The sequence below is a fragment of the Leptosomus discolor genome, chromosome 1, assembly GCF_034619465.1.
Source record: "Leptosomus discolor isolate bLepDis1 chromosome 1, bLepDis1.hap2, whole genome shotgun sequence".
NCBI classification, from domain to species: Eukaryota; Metazoa; Chordata; class Aves; order Leptosomiformes; family Leptosomidae; genus Leptosomus; species Leptosomus discolor.
Window position 1 is genome coordinate 211,691,751 of NC_141391.1, and position 20,598 is coordinate 211,712,348.

Consider the following 20,598-nt stretch of genomic DNA (forward strand, 5'->3'; position numbering starts at 1 on the left):
GCTATGCTTTATTAAAAGGCTTAAATCACCGCATTGCCACAGAAACAGCAAAGAAAATGACACAGCCCAGAGGGAGAAGCCTTAGGTTTAAATATCTGTAAAGATGCATGGAAGAAAAGGAAGAGCTCCTGCCTGGGAAAACCACAAGCCTATCTCGAAGGTCTACAAGACTATCTAAGCAGAGGAAGTGAATGAATAACTGTGGCACATGCTTGAGCGGCTGAAAGCACAGCCTGAGTGGTAATTGGCTCTATTGGTGCTCCTCTGATTAGCTGGTTTTGGCTACAGCACTTGTCAGACCCACGCTGGGTTCACAGCACAAAAGTATTCATGCTGCACTGAAGAACGTCTCAGATCAGCCGGTGGAGCCCTGCAGAGAAACAGCAAACACAGATCTGAAGGATGCAGTCTCCAGGGAGGGTTTCTAAATCCTTACTTCGTGTCACTAATTCCTTGTTATCCAGAGCTGGAAGAGAAAGGACTCCTGGAATGGATTCAGGTGCTGCTGCTACTTTTCACTACCTTGGAAATGAAGAAAGAGAGAAGAAAATTGATGGTGCTTCTGTGGAGAGAAATTTAAGAGCAAAATTATGTTAATCACTGTGATCTGAATGTAGACAGTTCTAATTCCTTACTAAACTACTGATCTGAAAGTTGCTAATGAACTCAAACAGCCAACAGCCTAAGGGACCAGCTTGTTGAGGTGGGAAGGAAAGGTTACACACTGATGAATGGAAATTCCTGGAGAGCCTTCCGACAGGGAGAAATGAATGGAGGCTTCCGAGAGCCTCCTGACAGGGAGAGGTCTCAGCTGGGGACGTCTCGCAGGGGGCACAGAAGAAGACGAGCCACCTCAAGCCCTTACAATGGCACTGGGCATAGCACCAGTGAACATAAATGGAAGAGAACAAGGAAATCAGACACTTTCAAGTGAGAGGTATTTTTATTTTTATGTGAAGTCTTGCATACCTACTGCGTCTGCTCCAGAGTTGTGGACAAGACCTCCTTTCAGCTCATTCAGCTCTGAAGTCAGCTCCGTGGACTCCTGCTGTATCCTCAAAACACTGACACAACCACTCTGCAGGATGATGGAGAAATTCCAAAGAACATTACTTGCTTCCACACTCCGGTAATTACCACCAAAAAGAGAGTTGGAGAGCATCACCCAGAGCCAGCATACGCCAGCAAATGCTGTTGTGTTTTCTGAGATGGTTCACTGATTCAAACACTTTGCCAAATATAAGCAGTTTAATTTAGTCTGTTTACAGTAGCGTTAAGGAAAGACACATCCACATTTTGGGGGTGAGCTGCCCATGTCTCTGCCTTTCTCACCCTGTCCTCCTTCCCAGCTACGTGGTGGCTAACTGAAATGTGAGGAATAGCAGAACAGATCACAGCTTGGATTAGGTATTTCCAAAGTTGTTTGAGGACAGTTGACCATTACCCACTTGCAACGCACATTCAGCAGAGATGAAGCTTAAATATGAGGCTCTTCTACCCAGAAGATACCAATTTTGTATGTACACACAGAAGAAATAGCCATTGTGTTTCACAGAAACTAAGGATTTGGTTTCCAGGACAAAATCAACCAACCTATGGTTACAAACATCTCATCAGCTTTTTGGGGCTCTACCTCCTCAGCAGCAGTGCTGGAGTAATAACACACCTGTACGTTGCTGCCTACATCCAACATGAGATTCACGTTGTGAAGCTGACAGGCTTTGATACCAGTTGTACCACTTGGAAAGACCATGGGGACACATGGAGGGACAACCTTGGATGGGCTGAACATCTCTCCCAGCACTTGCAGCACTTCTCTCTTTCTTCACATGACCCCCATGTCTTTATCAACATCTCAAAGCACCATTTCTCAACAGAAATCTGAGGTTCGTACCAAGGCCTCCACGTACACTAGATTGCACAAAATGCCCCCGGGATTGCCCCAGCTTTATCTGAAGTCAACATCAGCCTCAATTCTTTGTTTTTCTCCTTAGTTCTTATTTATACACCTAAAAACTATTGAATAAGGCTCTGAAACCTTCTGTACCACAGTTTAATCCCTTTAGTTTCCAAAGCAAAAGCAGTTTTTCCTGATGGTTAACATTAAAAAAATACCAAGCTCGTTGGTCTGTAGGGATTTCCTGAGGATATTTTCTTCAAAAAATTCTTTTCAGGATTGTCTTTTAAGCTTTTTTCCTGAAAGTTGGAAGCAATTTGTTGATCTTCAAGAAACAGATTATAAAAAAACAGTTAGAAAAGCTCTATCTGTCATTCTGGAGTTTTTGTCAGGGAAAAAACCCGTCAAAATCTGTTTCTGTTTTAGCAAGAACCAACTTTGCTGGTTTTGTGTAAAGCTATGATGAAATACATTGTAGGGCCACGCCATCATGAAATATAGATATTACCTTTGTTAAACCCTTCAGCACACAGCTGAGTCTGATGAAACTATTCCAGAGGGAGACGCTTGTCGCAGAAGTCTTGTCTCACAGTTGTAAAGTTGGCTCAGCATTATTTAACTGAGGATTCATTACTTTGCACATTATTTCGCACATTATTTCAAACACCAATCATGCACGAGGACCCCCCCTATACTGGGCACAGCATGAACATGGAACAAAAAGGCACCTTCTGCTCCCAAGAGCTCCTAGTCCTTGTAGAGGACTGGACAGGCAGACAGAGACAGACAGACATACAGACAGATGGAGGATGAGATTAAAGGAACCAGCCAGCTCATGCTGTCAAACTTTTAGTAACCATCACGGCTAGGAAGAGTTTTAACTGGGACCATGTCTCCATGATATTCATGTTCTAACAAAAGTTTTTAAGTGTCCCATGCCCATTCCTGACTCTGTTATCCCCAGTGAGTTCAGATGTGGGAAATGGAGAATACGGAAATAGAAAGAGGCTATTTTGGGCTGCAAGTGGTGCGGGGGCCCCGGGGATCCTCGGGAGAGGCTCCACAGCAGTTTGTATGCGGGGAGAGAGGCTCAGTCTCTGAGCCATCTGCCAAAAAGCTGGAGAAGACTGAAGCTGCCTCAGCCAGTTCCAGGAAGAAACAGTGGGAAGTGAAAATATGTCGAGACCTGGCTTTTTGTTTTTACCTTGCTCACCAGATGTACTTTGAAAAACGGTTGCAGGCTCCTAGGAAGAGCTGCTCTCCTCCACTTGCAAGTTTTTCTCCATCCTCATCTGAAGTGGGAGAAATGGGTGACCAGGGTTACAAGCTTCCCGCCCCCCCCCCCCCCCCCCCCCCATCTTCAGGTTCCCGGGCTCTTCTTTTCCAGCAGGAGCTGTGCACAGCCCCCCTGCTCCACTAGGACCCTCGCACTTCCAGCACTCTATGAACCATCCCTTCACCTCCCAAAGCCCTGGGTGCCACCAGTGCCCACGTCGGGGATGTCTTGCAGCAGCTGCCCTCACCCCGGGCTGCGCTTGCCCTTGGCATTTCTGCTCTGTTACATCTTGCCTCTTCACACTCTCTGTCCTGTCCACCTCTTCCCTTTGCATTCCTCCTCTTTGCAAATCTGCCTTGCCATCCCTCCCCTTCGTACCCCTCCCTTTTCACCTCCCCCTTTGCACCTCTCTCGTCTACATCCCTCCCCTTTGCCTCTCTGCCCCCTTCGCATCTTTGCCTTTTCCCATCCCTCCCCTTCGCATCTCCGCTCCTCACAGCTCTGCCCCTGCGCACCCCCTGCCCCTCGACCCTCCGCATCTTTGCACCCCTGCCTGCTCGGATCTCAGCCCTTTGGGTACCTGCCTCCACTTTCACACACACACACACACACACACACACACACACACCCCGCCTCGTCCCTTCGCACCCCCTCCCTTTCCCTTCCCTGCCCCTTCGCATCTCCGGCTCGCTGCCTCCCTGCCTTGATCCTTTTGCCTCTATCCCCCCCCGTCCCCCCCGCCCCCACGCACCCTCCGGGGCATCCCGCAGCGGGTCCGGGACTTCCACCCCGTCCCCCCGCCCCGTTCCCCCGTCCCCCCCCCCCCCCCCCCCCATCCCCCCTCCCCTGCCCGCCCGGCCGCGGAGCCGCCCGCGATGCCGCCGCCGCTGCTGCCGCTGCTGGTGCTGGGGCTGGGGCTGGGGCTGGGGGGGCGGGCGGGCGGCGGGGGGGGCTGCCAGCTGCCGGCCGAGTGGCGGCCGCTCAGCGAGGGCTGCCGGGCCGAGCTGGCCGCCATCATCGTCTACGCGAGGGTGCTGGCGCTGCACCCCGACCCCTACGGCGCCTACAACTACCTGCCCTGGCAGAGGGGACCCCCCGCCGGCCCCCAGCAAGGAGCTGGGGGGCTCTTTTATTCGGCCGAGATCGAGCTGCTGTGCGACCAGGCGTGGGGCAGCATGCTGGAGGTGCCCGCCGGCTCCCGCCTCAACCTCACCGGCCTCGGGTACTTCTCCTGCCACTCGCACACCGTCATGCAGGGATACGCTTATTTCTTCTTCCTCCGGTGAGTCCCGGGATGAGGGGGGAAATCCCGCGGCGGGGGTCGGCATCCCGGCTCCGGGGCATCTCCGCCGCCGGGGGGATGCGCGCCCGCCCCAGCCCGGGAGGCTTCGCTCCGTCCCGCTGCCGCTCCCCCCCTTTGCGCGCCCTGTTTCATCGGGATAAAAAAAAAACCCAACCCAACCCTAACCCCAATGCTGCGGCACCGCCGGGGGGCAGAGGGACAGGGAGCTGCTCTCGGGTGGCTCCCGGGGAGCTGCTGCGGTCGTTTTCACGGCGGGACGGTCACGGCGCTGGAGAGAGGCCAGCGCCTGTTCGCCGAACTTCGGCGTGAGAGTTCCAAACCCATCCCCAAGTACTCACCTGGTAGCTTTCTCTCGGCTCTTCCAAGTGCCTGCCAAATCCTGACTTTAGGCTCATCGAAAAAATAAGAAAATAAACCACAATGTGGGAACGGAGCCATCGCCGTGACCTTTCAATCCAAGAGCGTTTGCGAAATACTACTCAGGGGCTTGTTTTGAAATACGTGGTATATTCTTACACTGGGTGCATAGCAAAACGCAGTTCGATGCTGTCTAGAGCTCAATCTGTGCCAATATCTTTAAACGCGTTTTACATGTTATTTATTGGCTGCTTGAAGGAGTACTTAAACTCCAGGACTAAGGGCAAAGTGATGCAAATTCAGTAAGAACCATGGACCAAAACATAGATTTCCCTCATTCACGGGCATTCACTGGTGTCTGCAGGGTGGTAGGAGCTTGTTAGGTCCTTACTGCTGCTGCCTGGTCCAGTCCTCCATGCTGGAAATTGCCATCTTGGCAACTGAGCGCCATGAGAGCTGAGCGCCACATGCCAGCTAAAAGTCTGTCTGTGTGACTTCGGTGGCACTTGTTGAGCCAGGCTGAAGTACGACGGGTGATTTCTGTGGGAGAGAAGGTGCTGTTCAGCCTCACAGTGGGCTGCCCGTGCCATTTGTCTTTCAGGATGGATGAGAACTACATCCTCCTGCCTCACGGAGTCAACTTCCAGGAGGCGATTTTCCCGGACACCCAGGAGAACAGAAGGATGTTTGCCAGCCTTTTCCAGTTCTCTAACTGCTCGCAGGCACAGCATGTCTTGAGCTTCTCCAGTGACTGGGAGATTCAAGAGGACAACCGGGTAAGGGGTTTATTTGCTCTCCAGGGCTTGTTTTCTAAGTGGGCAGAGGCATTCCCGTGTCATTTGCGAATATATATGTATGTATATGAATGCAGAGCGGCAGGTTGCTGATTTTCCTGGTCCTTTGGTGGTATCACTGGCAAAGTAACACACTGGTGGGGAGACATTGAACGGTGTTTCCAACGCTGACCTCTGTGTTAGCTCTTTAGCTTCCCATGGCCCTGAGCAAAGCTCGGTATCAACCTGTTCCTGAGCAATAGGTTGGAAACCAGCACTGCTTGTGATCCTGTCCTACTCCACCCAGGTCATTCCTGGGTATGCTATCTTTAGACCCCATACTTTAACCTCAGCTGAAATGTTCAGGAGCAGAGCTTTGCTTTTTTACTTCTGTGTTCATCTCATGTAGTGAGAACAGTGCCTGGACCGTGACAGACTGTAGGGGATTATTCTTGCCTAACTCCACAGAACAGCATAAACATCTACTGAACTAATCGCCCTAAGCTGTCTTTGTAGCAGCTAGGGAAAAATAGACTGTTGAGGGCATGTTTTGTCTGAGTGATGAGGGCATGGTTCGTCTGAATGATGCCGGCACCTACTTCGAACAAGCTGAATGAAATATCTCTTTCTTCTCTCCAGGGAGGCCACAGCAAGTAGTTCACCCTCTAGGCGATCCTCCCTTAAGAAAGTACATTTTTAGCATGGGAAGTCCAACGATGCCTGTTGTTAGTGGCTTCTGATCCCCTTTACGGAGCTGTAGGGTGTGTAATAAATGCAGGATTTTAATAAACGCTTCCTTGGCAGTGAGGAACAACCTGCAGTTACGTGTGTGCATGTTCTGGACGTGCATATACATTTGCAAAAGTGGAATTTGGAGAGCTGTTTCAGTGCCAAACCTTCTTTTATGAGGCTGGTGGTTTCCACTGGTAGCTGAGAACATTTTAAGCATCTCTTTAGGTCAGGATGGACAGGACGTGTCACTGCTCGTGTCTTCTGTGGATTCATCCAAGGCACAGTATTTACAGACGGCAGCAGATGCACTAGTGGCTTGTTTGGGAGATGGACGGAGGTGGCTCGGTAGCTGGCTGAGCCCTTTCCTTTCACCAGCTGGCCGACCACCAGCATAAAAAGTTTGAGCTGCTGCGTGGCCATCTGGCTGGTGACACAGCCCCGCTCCTTGGGATGCCCCATGAGTGAGTGTTTTCTCACTGCTGGTATTTTGGGGAGGGAGTGAGGAACGGTGACGTTCAAATATATATTTGGGGACAGCAGCAGGAATTGATGTTTAAGGGAAAATGAGTCACCTTACAATCAGATTGCAGAGCCGTAACCCTGGCTGGGCAAGAAGGGGGAGGTGGAGAGCCCTGGTCTCAGCCCTGCCTCCTCCCTGCCAGCTCACAGGCTCCCCAGTGCCCCAAGCAACATATTTGGCAAGTAAAGGCATTGCCACTGCCAAATCCACGGATTTTACACTGGGGGAGCAAAGTGGCATTGGGGGACCACCAGATCCAACTCCCAGTGTCTGCTTGTGATGCCTCAGCACTGTTTATTTAGCTGCGCTGAGCTGAATGTAGGGGATCTGGATGGCTTGGTGCTCGTTTATGGCAGCAGTGAATCTCGCCAGTTAGCTTTAATAGAAATCCCAAGGCAGAAATCCCCGGAGTAAGCTGGGGCAACTGAAAGCACATGTATCAAAAGCGCATTTCAGCTGTTGCGCTCCCTGACCCCACGCAGCTGTGAGCGGACTAGGGGGGGTTTAGAGCTGTGGGTCACACAGCCCGGGGCTGGGGGCTTTACATACTTCAACACCCACCCGTCGAGTGAATAAATCCAGTGCAACTGACGGACACTTTGTCTCCCCTGCGTAATGAAAAGTAAAAGCTTCCTCTGCACCGGTTAAAAATAGTTTGGGCTGACTGTGCTCCCATTCAGCTCCTGCATCTGTGTTTGCCCAGCCGACCACCAGCTCCTGGTGCTTGTGTGCCGCAGCCTGGGAAGGGGGTGGCATTTCTGGTATTACGAGTTTGTTCTCCAGCTCTTCCCAATGCAGGCACCCATGTCCAGGGTGCAGCTCTCTTTAGTGTTTTGCTACTCTTTTTGCCTTATCACATCCAATGGTGACTTCCCAAATTGCCACCTCAATGTCTGCTCGCATCCCATCACAGTGTGAGCGATTTTCATTTCCAAATGCGCTCCGCTGAGCTGTCCTATGCTGGCTCCCGAGCCCAAACCTGTGGTGTGTTCTGGCTTCGTGGCACAGAAAGTCAGGATTACTTGGGGCATTATTCTTAAAGCTTTTGGAAAAGAGTCTTTTAGGGAGCCTGAGGACATCTGCAATCGTGTCAAGTTGTGAAGAACCTAGACAGAGAGAAAAGGGTCTTCTGATGAAGCTCACACTGCAGTGAGGAGTCGGGGGTCTCACTAGCAGCTGTGTACTGACCTGAACTGCTAGTTAAAATCCATCATGGATGTTTTGTGCAGTCGGAGGGAAGAGATGGAGATGCTGACAGCAGAAGGCAGCTGGGGTGAAGGTCTGGTTCCAGGGGTTAGTAGGTAAGGTCCTGCCTCTGGGTCTTGGGGCAGCTGCGTGCAGGGACATCTTAAAAACTGGCACTGTCAAAAAGCAATGTGCCCCAGTAGGTGTGGAATAAAGGAGTGATGAAATCTCCCGTTTACAGCTGGATCCTGTAGTCCAAAAGACTTTTTGAATCCCTGTGTTTGCTCATGGCCCTGTGCCCTATTCTTGATCTATTTCTGGGGTGCACATTTTAAGGGAGAATTCGGTACTGGAAGCATGTGCAGTTGCAATGAGTAATTCATGTTCATAGCTCTGGGGTGAGAGAGCCCTGTGATGGGTGTACGTCTTTAGCCTCAGGTAATGCTGCTCCCAGGGAGAGGTCCCTTCTGTGGGGTGTGCCTGGGCCGGCCATGGAGTGGGGGACCCAAAGGCGACTGTGGATGTGCTGTCCTCCTGCTCGGCCTCTTCTCTCTGCAGCGCTCCTTGCATGCAGGCAGCCTCTTCTGGGCTGTCCTAATGGATGAAATGAGGAAAATTCTAACAGCTCCTTCTCTTCCACTGAGCCAACGTGTCTGATGATGCAAAAGTGAGCAGAGATGTGCAGGAACTCCTCCGTGCACTGGGATGCACAACCTGCCTTTTCCATCGCAGGAAAGTCCTTTTAGTTTTCAGAAAACCCCATGGCACATGGTGAGAGGAGGCCAGATCCAAGGCACATCTCGCTGGGGATAATACATTCTACATCCTGGGCCTACTGCTGTCACTGGAAGCTAATTCCAGCTGCGTTTTTAAGCCCCTTGCAGTCCGGGCTGAGGGCCAGATGCTGCTTTCCATAGTTTTCCAATAACCCCACAGCCTCATAAATTCACTCAGGTGCTTGTTCTGGCCACTCTGGACAGCAGCAGTAGCTCTGGCTGGCGTTTCTTTAGGCATTTGCATTTTGGCTTCCAGGTTTGCAGAGGCAGTAGTTAATTTGGCTCCATCCTGACTTTTCTCACAGCCCCTTAGTGATGTTTGCAGACCTCCAGCTTTACTCTGGCTTGCTGTCGCCACAGTTTCCGCATGGTTGTTGCTAAAAGCCCAAGTTCCCACCAGGCTTGGGTTGGAGCTGTCTTGGTTATGAGCGGTGGGAACTTCTTGCAGAGCAAGGGGCCCCTTCTTGCAGCACATTGCAGGTACCTGGGTCCCAGGTTTGGCCTAGTCCCAGAGCTGATGTTGGTGGAGATAATAACACAGGAATGCTTCACTTTCCCTTTTGTAGTTACAGTTTTAGTCGATTCTTCCCACCCTCTGCCCCTGGGAGAAATGCAGTATTCGCCTATCCAAGGAATCTTGCAGTCACAGCAATTTTCTTTTAATAAGGTGTTTTTATTAAAGAAAGGAGCAATTAAGAAGTAATAAAAACCTAATTAAAATTCTTAAAAGCTCCATGTTTTTTACCCAAGTCTCATGTTGACCCCCTGAGGGAAGACCCACAGATGTAACAAAGAGTTTGTGAAGTCTGACAGCCTCCTACGTGGGCATGCCAGGTTGTCCTGTGCCGGCCGGCGTGCAGCCTCCAGGTCACCCCTGCCTCAGGAAGCCACCCCAGACATCCCTTTTCTTTTACCCCCTGCTTCCCCTAGTGCCCCTAAAATTGCTCACAAACCCCTGTGTGCTGCCCTGTTATTCTCCAGTGCAGCTGGTGGTGCTGGTGTTTCATTCTTGGTACTTTTAGGGAGCAGCCTTATGACCTTTTCTTGCTCAAAAGGAGTCCAAGGGGTCAGACTCTTTTTTTTGGGGGAGATAGGTTTGAGCATTTGGTGGTGCAGCCAGCAGCCTCCTCCAGGGATGGCAAGGGGGAACAGGAAAATCCCGAAGACCCAGAGATCATCCATATGTGCCGATGCCTCTTTCTCGTGACAATTTTTTTTTATGGCTAAGTGATAAATGACACTTTTCTACACACAGGGGGTTGATTTCTACTTGCTCAAGCTGGGAGGTGGGAATCGTCCCTGCGGTTTCCCCCCTCTCACAGTGCCTGCTGCTAAGCCTGAGGGTGATACAGTGGGTTGGGATTGAAATCTTGCTCCCCTGCAGTTTTACCATTTTAGTGCAAAATTTCTCCTCCTGACTTAACCTTCTGCAGGGTGGTGCGATCTCTCGAATAAGACCTCATTGCCTTGTCTGCACATGAGGGATTACACCAAAGGGACTCGAGATCTAGTGATAATAAGGTCTACAAAAGTGTCAAACAGCACTTGTCGTTATTTATTATTCAGAGAGGTTTTAACTCCTGATTTTGTCAACAGGTTGATAGGGAAATGTATTCTGCCTTCGTTGGAGCTCGCTGTGAGCTGCAGAGGTGCTCACGACCTGGGGCCATGCAGTGGTTTGCAGGGCACCTTCCTCCCCTTTTTTTACACAGGAGAGTTGCAAAATGACTCCATGTGCATCATAAAGTGGGAATTAACAGTGGTTTGTCAAATCAGTCATGGGCAAATGTGAAAGCACTAGTGCTGTGATAAAGCCAGTGGAATTTAAGGAGTCCAATAACTTCAGTTAAGCCTGGCAAGATTGCAGGGGGTGATTATGTCTTTTATTAAGCCTTGCTCCCTGCATTGCCTCTCCTCCTCCTAAGCATCAGAGCCACAAACACACTGTTACTTCAATTGATTTGGATGAATGGACTTACCTTCTGAGAGGCTCAAGACATTTATCTGGGTAATAATAAAGCTTTTATGAGGTAGTCAGTGTCCCAAATAAAAAGCAAGATAATTAGTGGGTTAGCAGGGCAGTCTACTAATATCTGCTCAGCATCTTTGGGACTGAGTACTCTCCTCCAGTGGCACTTTGGCTGCTCTAACAACCTGATGTCCTGATTAGGACACCTGCAAGGCTTTGGAGCAGCTGGAAAGCAAACTGGATAAGAAAAGCAGTGTAATTGCATAAATGGCCTTGTCATTATTATGCAAAGCAAAAATTAAATTAAATGGCTTTCTTCCTCTGCAGAAGTAGAGGAAATAGTTTCAGAACTATTTGTATTTTAGCAATGGCTATGTGCATGAACTGGGAGCCACTGGGCTGGATCATTCCCTGAACCCACCTGTGGGCAGCAGCCCATTTGCTCAGCAATGGCCCCAGCCTGTCTCTGCCCTGATGCTCTCAACTGGGTGGATGGTAGCAGGTCTCATTCAGTGACACTTCACAGGACCAGCAGGGCTTAAATCACAGAGAAATCGCCACTTACACAAAAGCTTTTTGGGCTACCAAAGTAGGGCTTGTGGGACCTGTTTTGATCCATCTCCCCTGGCAACGTGCTCCGGAGAGGGGAAAAGAAGAAAGAAAGTTGAGGAAGTCCCCATAAGTTTTCTGACCTCCCTGATTTTAAGTCTGGACAGTGATTAAATTGTATCATGGCTAGATATCTGCTGGAGACAGGCCTGTGGCATCTCTGGAGAGAGCTCAAGCTGCCTTGGATGCAGGGACCAGAGCTCTTCCTGTTGTGGCTGAGATGGACACTGGTGATGCTGAAGGTGACTCCGCTATGTGAATCATGCAAAGCCTGGCCACTAGAAAAAACAACGGATAACTGTAATGGATTTCACCTGAAATTTCATCTGTAGTATCCCCTGAGACAGAATGAAAAAGCAACTTGGTTTTTCTCTTTTAAAAGTTAAGAACCTCTGCTCTTGAGAAGTTTCTTCTCTGCACCAAGTGCTGGGAGACAAATTGCAGGACTGGAAAATGCTGGTTGTGGAGTCCAGAGCCAGCAGTTTTAAGGGAAGGACTGGTCTGGAAAAGAGCAAGCACCGGCCTGGCTTGGTTAAGACAGTTTAAATTCACATGTACTGGCCTTTTGTGTTTGCTTGTGGCACGAGCTGCATAAAGGATCCTCCCTTCTCTGGTCCTAAGTCACTCGGGAAATAGAAAATATTCTTAGTTCAAAACAGTGCTATGGGGCAAGGGCAGGGCAAGAAGACCTTGAAATAGCTGAACGTAAGGTCCAATATATAGAGGTTTGAAAATCTTGTTTTACGTTTGGTTTCTTGCTCTGCCATTTGTTAGAAGAGTTGTTGCTCCATTAGCCTAATAGCATGATAGAAAGTATACATTGCTTCTGGGTTGTTTTAATAGTGATTTACAGCGCTTTTGTTTGCCTCCCAGAAGCACACCCAGAGCGTACCCCCTCCCTACGATCTGTGTTTAATTTGAATACATGTAAGCAATATTAGATGAAATGGAGAACTGCTGACAAGTCTCTTGGATAAGGGAAGACCACGAGACAGTTGGGTAACATCCCCGAGAGTCTTTTGGCATAGAAATGGTATTGACTCATTTCCAAACCTTCCCACCCAGGCTGTGGTAGGGGACTCTTAGAGGTCTGACTGGCATCTCCCTATCAGTTTTCTGTCTTCCTACATGCACACACAGGCTGCTAAAATACAGAATAAAAGATCACAAAGGAGTACACAATAGTCATATCCACAGGTTGATTCAGTTGCTTATGGTCTTTGTCATATTTATAGCACGCAGAAGGTGTTCTGAATGCTTCCCAGGAGAAAAATGGGGAAATTTCTCTGGTTTTAGGGTGTCTCTTAGAGGCACCTACCCCTGTGTTGGGAGGCAGGTTGGCTGACTGCCATGTACAATGCAGGAGGGATGACCTGAGGTCGCATGGGAGCCTTGGATTTGATATTGGCTGTGAACAGTCTGAATTTGGGGTTGAGTAAGGAGCTTTTCCCCACCCATCTGAACTCTTCCCCACTGGCAGCCATGACCGGTGGGGAGCTGCTGAGGTGAGGCTCCCACTTCGCACCCTCCTGGTACCAACATGGGTGCAGCACAAGGTGAGGGAAATCCCAGATCAGTGTCCCAGCTCCTGGTGAATGAGTCTGAACCAACTTGCTCCCTATCAAGCAATTCAGATTACTACAGAGCACAGCTCGCTTTGACTATGTCTCAGGCACATCCAAGTACACAATATCCTTAAAAATATCCGGTTTCCAGCCCACCAAGCAAGGAAATGCCTAGACAGCTGTGGGTATGTGCGTGTGTGTACATGGCTGACTCCTCTGAAGGGCAAAACAGCAATCCTTCCAGGAACTGGCAATGAATGAAGACCCACATAGCTCCAGGCTGCTTTTAATTACCCAGAGCCACACTTTAAAGAAGTTTTGCCAAATGCACTAAATCATCCTGGATTTCGTGGCATGAGGCTATCTGCTGCGGTACATGAACTTGGTGGTGTGCAGGCATCTGACCCCGGCCCAAGGACACCTTTTCAGTTCTCCGTCTTCTGCCTCTGCCACAGGGGTGGGAAACTGCTGGTGGCCACAGAGGCAGTTGATAGTTGTGGGCTCTGCACATTGAGACACACAAAGAAGGACCCGTTGTCCCTCCTGTGTTTCAGATCCAAGGCTGCCTGGAGGGGTGCTCTACCCTTGGGGTTTCCAGCCCAGAGGTGGTTGAAAGACCTGCAGTGGTGCTGCTGAGCACAAATCCTGCTACAGTGTTTACTTAGCTGGACAAAGATTTTTTTGGAAGCCCCTGACCGCTGACGCCCAGCCAAGGGCCAAGGCAATGCGTTTCCCAGTCATGTCGGGAAGATACAGCTACCTGGCTGCGACTAACTCCATAGTGTGCAGCACAGGTAGGATGTCGCTGCTGTTGTCTTGGGGCAGGTAGGATAGATGGACTTTTGTTGAGCCAGTCACATTCCCTCTGTGTTAGCACAGAAGTGGCTGAGGTGGGAGATACCTCCCTCTGGGGAAGTTTGAAAGCTAGCCCCCCTGAGAACCCGCATGTGAAGGTGGGCAGGGAATTGCAGCGCTGTAGAGGTGGACCACTCATCCATACCCTCTGGAGGTGACACTGGCACAGGACAAGTAACAACAAGAAGCTATCAGGAAGCTGACTTCGGTCCCTTGTCTCTTTCCCTGTGTGTAAGCAATTTGGTGATTCCTCTGCTTTTCTGCCCTGACCTGCTGTTTATGAACTCCTCACCATGGGAAGGTGAGAGAGGACGTCCCACCGCACATGGACCGCGAAGGGGGGAAGCACTAGCTGGCAAGGGAAGGCAGCTGGTGGGGACCTGGGCAGTTACTGGAGCTGGGAAATGAAGTGGTGTAGGGCAACATGTGCTCGAAAGTGCTTGTGTCCATGGCCAAATCACCTTCCTTGACACAGGTTCCTGTACTCAAGGTGCTCCCCTGGGTACGTGGGACCTGGTCTCCAAGGAGAAGAGTTAAGGCTGGTGTTTTTGTAAGGTGGATGTATTATCTTACTAATCCAAGGCAAAACAAAATGTGCAGTCCAAAGCAGATCATGGGTGTTTTTTGATTCACTTGTGCTTGTTATTCATACTTGTCCCCAAATTTTTCAACCTCAGAGAGTGGAGGTATTGGCTTAGCCTGAGAGCTGCTGTAAAATGCTCAGATATGACTCCTGGCACCTTGCTCGCAGTAACCCACTGGGACTACTTCACTGCTTTTGATCGGGTTGAGAACAGGAGGGGGAAGCAAACGTCTGAGCTGGGTGCACCTGGCTCTTCATCTGCTTGGATTTTCCTAGACCTTGGTTTGGGCCAGCTGTTTCGGGGAACACATTCAGAATGAGTTTCAGGCAAGTTTTCTGGGTCAAAAGCAGCCAAAATGAATGAGAGATGGCCCCAAATTCTCTGTTGTTCGATCCAATTTTGGGAGTCACCAAGACCGTCTGTAAATCTGTGAGCCTGTGGATGTGTTAGGTGTTTTTGTACGCGCAAATCCATCCTTTGTGTTTCTCGACCTTGAATCCAGGGAAAAGTCTTTTCTTTCCACTTCTCTCTCTCTCCCGACCCACCTGTGAGATAGATACAGACAAAGGTAGAGCAAAATGTTTATTAAAATTAACAGCCACCAAAATCCATCTGGCAGCTGGCAGATAGGACACCTGTAATGCTGCCTGTAACCAGGTCAGCCATTGCGACTTGAAGGGAGAAGAGATCTTTCAATTTGGGCTGTATTTTCTCCTTGCCCATGCATTTTGATGTTTATTTTCACAAACAGCAAGCCAAGTTGGCTCTGAGGCAGCTCTAGTTCAAATCCCTAATGGAAGCTACAGACGGAGCCTTTTAAAGCCTGTCCTGCCTCCGCCAGCCAAATTTCCCTGGAGAAGTGTCCTTGCCCCGTTGCACTTGGCCAGGAGAGGCCATGTAGTGCCAGGCTTGGCTTTGCTGCTGGCCCTGGAAGCACGCAGCCCCTTACAGCAGCTAATATGAAGTGACAAACCAAAGCGGCTGGTTTTGAGGGACTGGGAGGATACAGTTTTGGTATGACCAGTTGCAGCTGGTTGCTGCTCAAATCATTGCAGGTGCCTCTGGCAGCTGATGCAGTGACTGCCTCCTTTTGCTGCCCCAATTCGTGATTTTTTTTTGGAAGAATGGTGCTACAACTGTTAGTCCAGTTATCTGTAAAATGAATGATGGTAGGGAAAAATATACTGAGGGAGAAGCAGGTTTCCACGACACTGTATAATGCGAAGGTGAAATAATACGCCTAGAAAGCTGGGTCTGAATTTCTGCCCCAAAAAGTTAAGAGCAAGCAAGCAAAAAAATATTTCTGACATCTGAAAACACTTAATGGACTTGTTCTGCAGTATTTTTGCATTTCCTAGATCAGTGAGGAACCAGTAGAAGTACTAGCTACTGCAGGAGGAATGTAAGTGAGTGCAGTGTTTATGATGAGGCAAGATGTGGGACTAAAATGCAAGCTAGTACTTACATATTGTTGTCCTCACTGACCCGTCTTCATCACCATGCAGGGGCAGCAGGACAATAATCCCATTCTGCAGATGATAAAAGCAAGGCAGGTGTGTTAAGCTCTGTATCCCAGTCCAGTGGAGGCAATTCTCTTCGACCCAAGCAACTGTCTGAACACTTTTTCTGTCTGTAAACTTATTTGTCTAAATCCTGTGCTCTTCCCCTTTCTGCTCCGTGACTTCCAGCCTTGTTGCACAGGCAGTGCCGTACTTTGAATAAGGAGATATGTTCAGATGGGTAACACATCAGCAGCTGGGGTTTGTTTGTTCAAACCAAAGCATGTTGGTCATATGAAATCTGGCTTCCTTCTTCACGTTGCCTCAAAATGCAATGAGTTTATCACCTCCATTTGTTTTCACTGTATACCCATTTCAAAGCACATTCATTTGTTTGGCTTGCTTTTTGTCTTTCCAGAGCCTTTAGACAGGGTCTGAACACAATTATGTTCTTCTGGATGTTTTCGATTATGTTTTTTATTGTGGAAAACATCCAGTTAGTTGCTTAACTCGATGGTAGTAGGGAAGAGAAAGGAATCATAGAATCATAGAATCACAGAATGGTCGGGGTTGGGAGGGACCTCTGGAGATCATCTAGTCCAACCCCCCTGCTAAAGCAGGTTCACCTACAGCAGGTCACACAGGAACATGTCCAGGTGGGTTTTGAATATCTCCAGGGAAGGAGACGCCACAACCTCCCTGGGCAGCCTGTGCCAGGGCTCTGCCACACTCAATGTAAAGAAGTTTTTCTTCATGTTCAGGTGGAACTTCCTGTGCTCCAGTTTGTGCCCGTTGCCCCTTATCCTGTCACTGGGCACCACTGAGAAGAGCCTGGCCCCATCCTCTTGACCCCCGCCCTTTAGATATTTGTGAGCATTGATAAGGTCCCCTCTCAGCCTTCTCTTCTCCAGGCTAAAGAGCCCCAGGTCTCTCAGCCTTTCCTCCTAAGAGAGATGCTCCAGACCTCTCATTATCTTCGTAGCCCTCCACTGGACTCTCTCCCGTAGTTTCCTGTCTCTTTTGAACTGAGGGGTCCAGAACTGGACACAGGACTCCAGATGAGGGAGTCCTTACCAGGGCAGAGTCGAGGGGGAGGAGAACCTCCCTCGACCTGCTGGCCACACTCTTCTTGATGCGTCCCAGGATACCATTGGCCTTCTTGGCCACAAAGGCACATTGCTGGCTCATGGTCCACTTGCTGTCCACCAGGACTCCCAGGTTCTTCTCCACAGAGCTGCTCTCCAGCAGGTCAGTCCCCAGCCTGTACTGGTGCATGGGGTTATTCCTCCCCAGGTGCAGGACCCTACACTTGCCCTTGTTGTATTTCATTAAATTTCTCCCCGCCCAGCTCTCCAGCCTGTCCAGGTCTCGCTGAACGCCAGCACAGCCTTCTGGTGTATCAGCCACTCCTGCCAGTTTTGTGTCATCAGCAAATTTGCTGAGGGTGCACCCTGTCCCTTCTTCCAGGTCATTGGTCAATATATTGAATAAGACTGGACACAGCACTGACCCCTGGGGAACACCACTAGTTACTCCAGTCCTCAGGCACCTCTCCTGTCCTCCATGACCTGTCAAAGATGATGGAGAGAGGCTTAGCAATAACATCTGCTGGCTCCTTCATCACTCACGGGTGCATCCCATTGGGGCTCATGGATTTGTGAGTGTCCAGTCCAGCTAAGAGATCCCTAACCCAATCCTCCTCAACCAAGGGGCAGTCTTCCTTCCTCCAGACTTCCTTTCCTGCCTCCGAGGTCTGGGATTCCTGAGGACCAGCCTTAGCAGTAAAGACTGAGGCGAAGAAGGCATTCAGTAACTCATCCTTCTCCATATCCTCTGTCATCAGGGCACCTGCCTCGTTCGGCAGGAGGCCCACATTTTCACTGGTCTTCCTTTTGCTACTGATGTATTTGAAGAATCCCTTCTTATTGTCTTTGATGTCCCTAGCCAGACTTAATTCCAAACAGGCCTTAGCCTTCCTCATTGCAGCCCTGCATACTCTGATGATATTTCTATATTCCTCCCAAGGGGCTAGTCCCTTTTTCCAGATGTTGTAAACCTCCTTCTTCCCTTTGAATTTTTCCAGAAGCTCCTTGCTCCTCCAAGCAGGCCTTCTGCCTCTTTGCTCAATTTCTTTGTCATAGGGATGCATCAGTTTTGGGCTTGGAGGAAGTGGTGCTTGAATAGCAACAAGCTCTCTTGGCCCCCCCTACCTTCTAGAACCCTAGCCCATGGGATTTCTCCAAGTAGGTCTTTGAAGTTGCTAAAGTTAGCTCTCTTGAAGTCCAGGGTTGTGATCCTACTGATTGCCCTGCTTCTTCCACACAGGATCCTGAACTCCACCATCCCATGGTCACTACAGCCAAGGCTGCCCCCTTCAGTCTTCACATCCCTGACCAGTCCTTCTTTGTTTGTTAGTATGAGATCTAGCAGCGCGCCTCTCCTCGTTGGTTCCTCCACCATCCGAGTCAAAAAATTATCATCAGTGTTTTGCAGGAACCTCTTGGACTGTGAGTGCTTGGCTGTGTTACTTATCCAGCAAATATCAGGGTGACTGAAGTCCCCCATGAGGACCAGGGCCTGTGATTGTGAGGCTGCTTCCAGCTGTCTGTAGGAAGCTTCATCCATCTCCTCATCTTGATCAGGTACCCTATAGTAAATGCCCACAACAATGTCTCCCATGTTAGCCTGCCCCCTAATTCTTACCCATAAGCTCTCAACTTGGTTGTCATCCCCCCCTCGGCAGAGCTCGATACACTCCAGGTGCTCTCTCACATAAACAACAACTCCCCCACCTTGCCCAGTTGCCCTGTCTTCCTAAAGAGTACCTAGCCCTCCATGACAGCATTCCAATCATGTGAGCTGTCCCACTATGTCTCATTAATCGCAATGAGATCATGGCCCTGTGACCACACACAGACCTCCACCTCTTCCTGCTTATTCCCCGTGCTGTGTGCATTAGTATAGAAGCATTTCAGGAAGGGAGATGAGCATATAGATTTCACCCTCGAGGGGTGGTAGGCCTTTTGCTTCTCAGAAATACTAGTATGCTGCCTCACGAGTACTAAGCTACTACCCCCAGGTGCCTCTCTGGCAGGCCCAGATACATCCCCATCCACCTTTAAATCTAGTTTAAAGCTCTGTTAACGAGCCCTGCTAGCTCTTGTCCTAGGACCCTCTTCCCCCTATAAGATAAGCTTTTCCCATCTGTTGACAGCAGGCCTTGTGTCTTGAAAATCAATCCATGATCAAAGAATCCAAAGCCCTGCTGTTGGCACCAGTCTCGGAGCCTGGCATTCATCTGCTGGCTCTTTCGGTTACTACCTCATCATTCCCCTCAACTAGAAGCATAGAGGAGAACACAACTTGCACTCCCGCTCCCTTGACCTGTTGTCCCAGGGCCCTGAAATATTTCTTCATTGCCCTAGGACTTCTTCGCACGACTTCATCACTGTCTACCTGGTGGAAGAAAAGTCAAAGTGGAGGAACAGCTTGTACTGACATTGGCTGAGGACAGGAATAGAAATTCAGATGTGTAAGTCCCCATTCCCATTTCATGGGGAAAGAAATCCTGTTTTAGAGCCTTTGAAGCATCAACTTAGCAGCCACATCCACTCAAAATCCTCCATGTCATTGCAGAGCAGGAAAGCTCTTTTCCACCTTAAAAGCATCATCTTGCGGTGTGGAAGATGAGGGATAATGAGGAAGGGGCTTAGCCACAGTGGTCATGGGGGATCCTCTGCCAGATGCCAGCCCATGCTTTAAAAGAGCTCTGAGGTCTCAGATGGATGGGAGAGGTTTTTTTCATGATCTATAAAAGGTGCCTTAAAGTGAGAATCTCTGTGTATGTGGCTTGTCTGTGGGAAGGAAACAGGCAGCTTATTCTTGGATTCTTGGTCTGTAAGTACCTCTGTTGGGGAGCTATCTGTAAGCAGAGATGAAGAAAAAATAACAGCTGTAAATGAGAGAAAATTTTAAAAAACCCAAATGCAAATAGGAAATGAGGAAATAAACCACTGAAATGTGTAGCCAACTGATGTGGTGAAATCTCCATCATTTACAAGGCTTGGGTCAAGCTGGGAGATTGCAGTGGATCTCTTGGTCAGAAGAAGACATTCTCCTTTTGCTGCCTTCCTCTGCAGGAAGATCCATTGCACTGGTCATGACATGGCTCTGGGAATGATTATATAGAGTTTCAGAGTGCTCTGTCTCTGTCCACTTTTTCCTCAGACTGGATGGCTGTGGTAACATCAGTGACTTGCTCCCTCTGGAGAAGATTTAGATCCCCCACGCTATGGCTGAGCAGCTCCAGGAGGTACTAGATAGCATCCACAGCCCCCCTCCATCAGCTGGATTTGAAAAGACAGCCTGGAGGTGAATTTTTCTAAAAATCACTTGCAAGTTCCCTGGGCCCTTCAGACAGCTACAGCCATGCTGGACATGAATGCTGATGTTGGGAAAAGCCCATGGATTGGAAACGAACAGTTTTAAGAAGACCCCAGGGAAGGCTTATTGCTACCATTGGTGATTTGGTTTCTGCCATTTTACATGTTTTAGGCTCAGGCACGTTTTGCCAGAGTTCAGTGAACACTTCACGATCTGTCCCCTGAAATCCTAATTGAGTCTGTGTTTTCTTACGTCTCAATTTCAAAGGACAGGGGAACAAGCGTGATTCTTGGTTCTTTTCCCAAAGGTGTGGAG

At 49.4% G+C, this 20,598-nt stretch overlaps 1 protein-coding gene across 1 annotated transcript in view; it reads left to right on the forward strand.

The window, feature by feature from the left end:
* Window positions 1-4,048: 4,048 nt before the first annotated feature.
* CCDC3 (coiled-coil domain containing 3) overlaps window positions 4,049-20,598 on the forward strand; it is a 47,063-nt gene continuing 30,513 nt past the window's right edge. Inside the window, exons 1-2 of the mRNA XM_086474684.1 lie at window positions 4,049-4,455; window positions 5,435-5,609. Of these exons, the coding sequence (XP_086330810.1) occupies window positions 4,049-4,455; window positions 5,435-5,609 (582 nt within the window). The remainder of the gene's footprint in view (window positions 4,456-5,434; window positions 5,610-20,598) is intronic.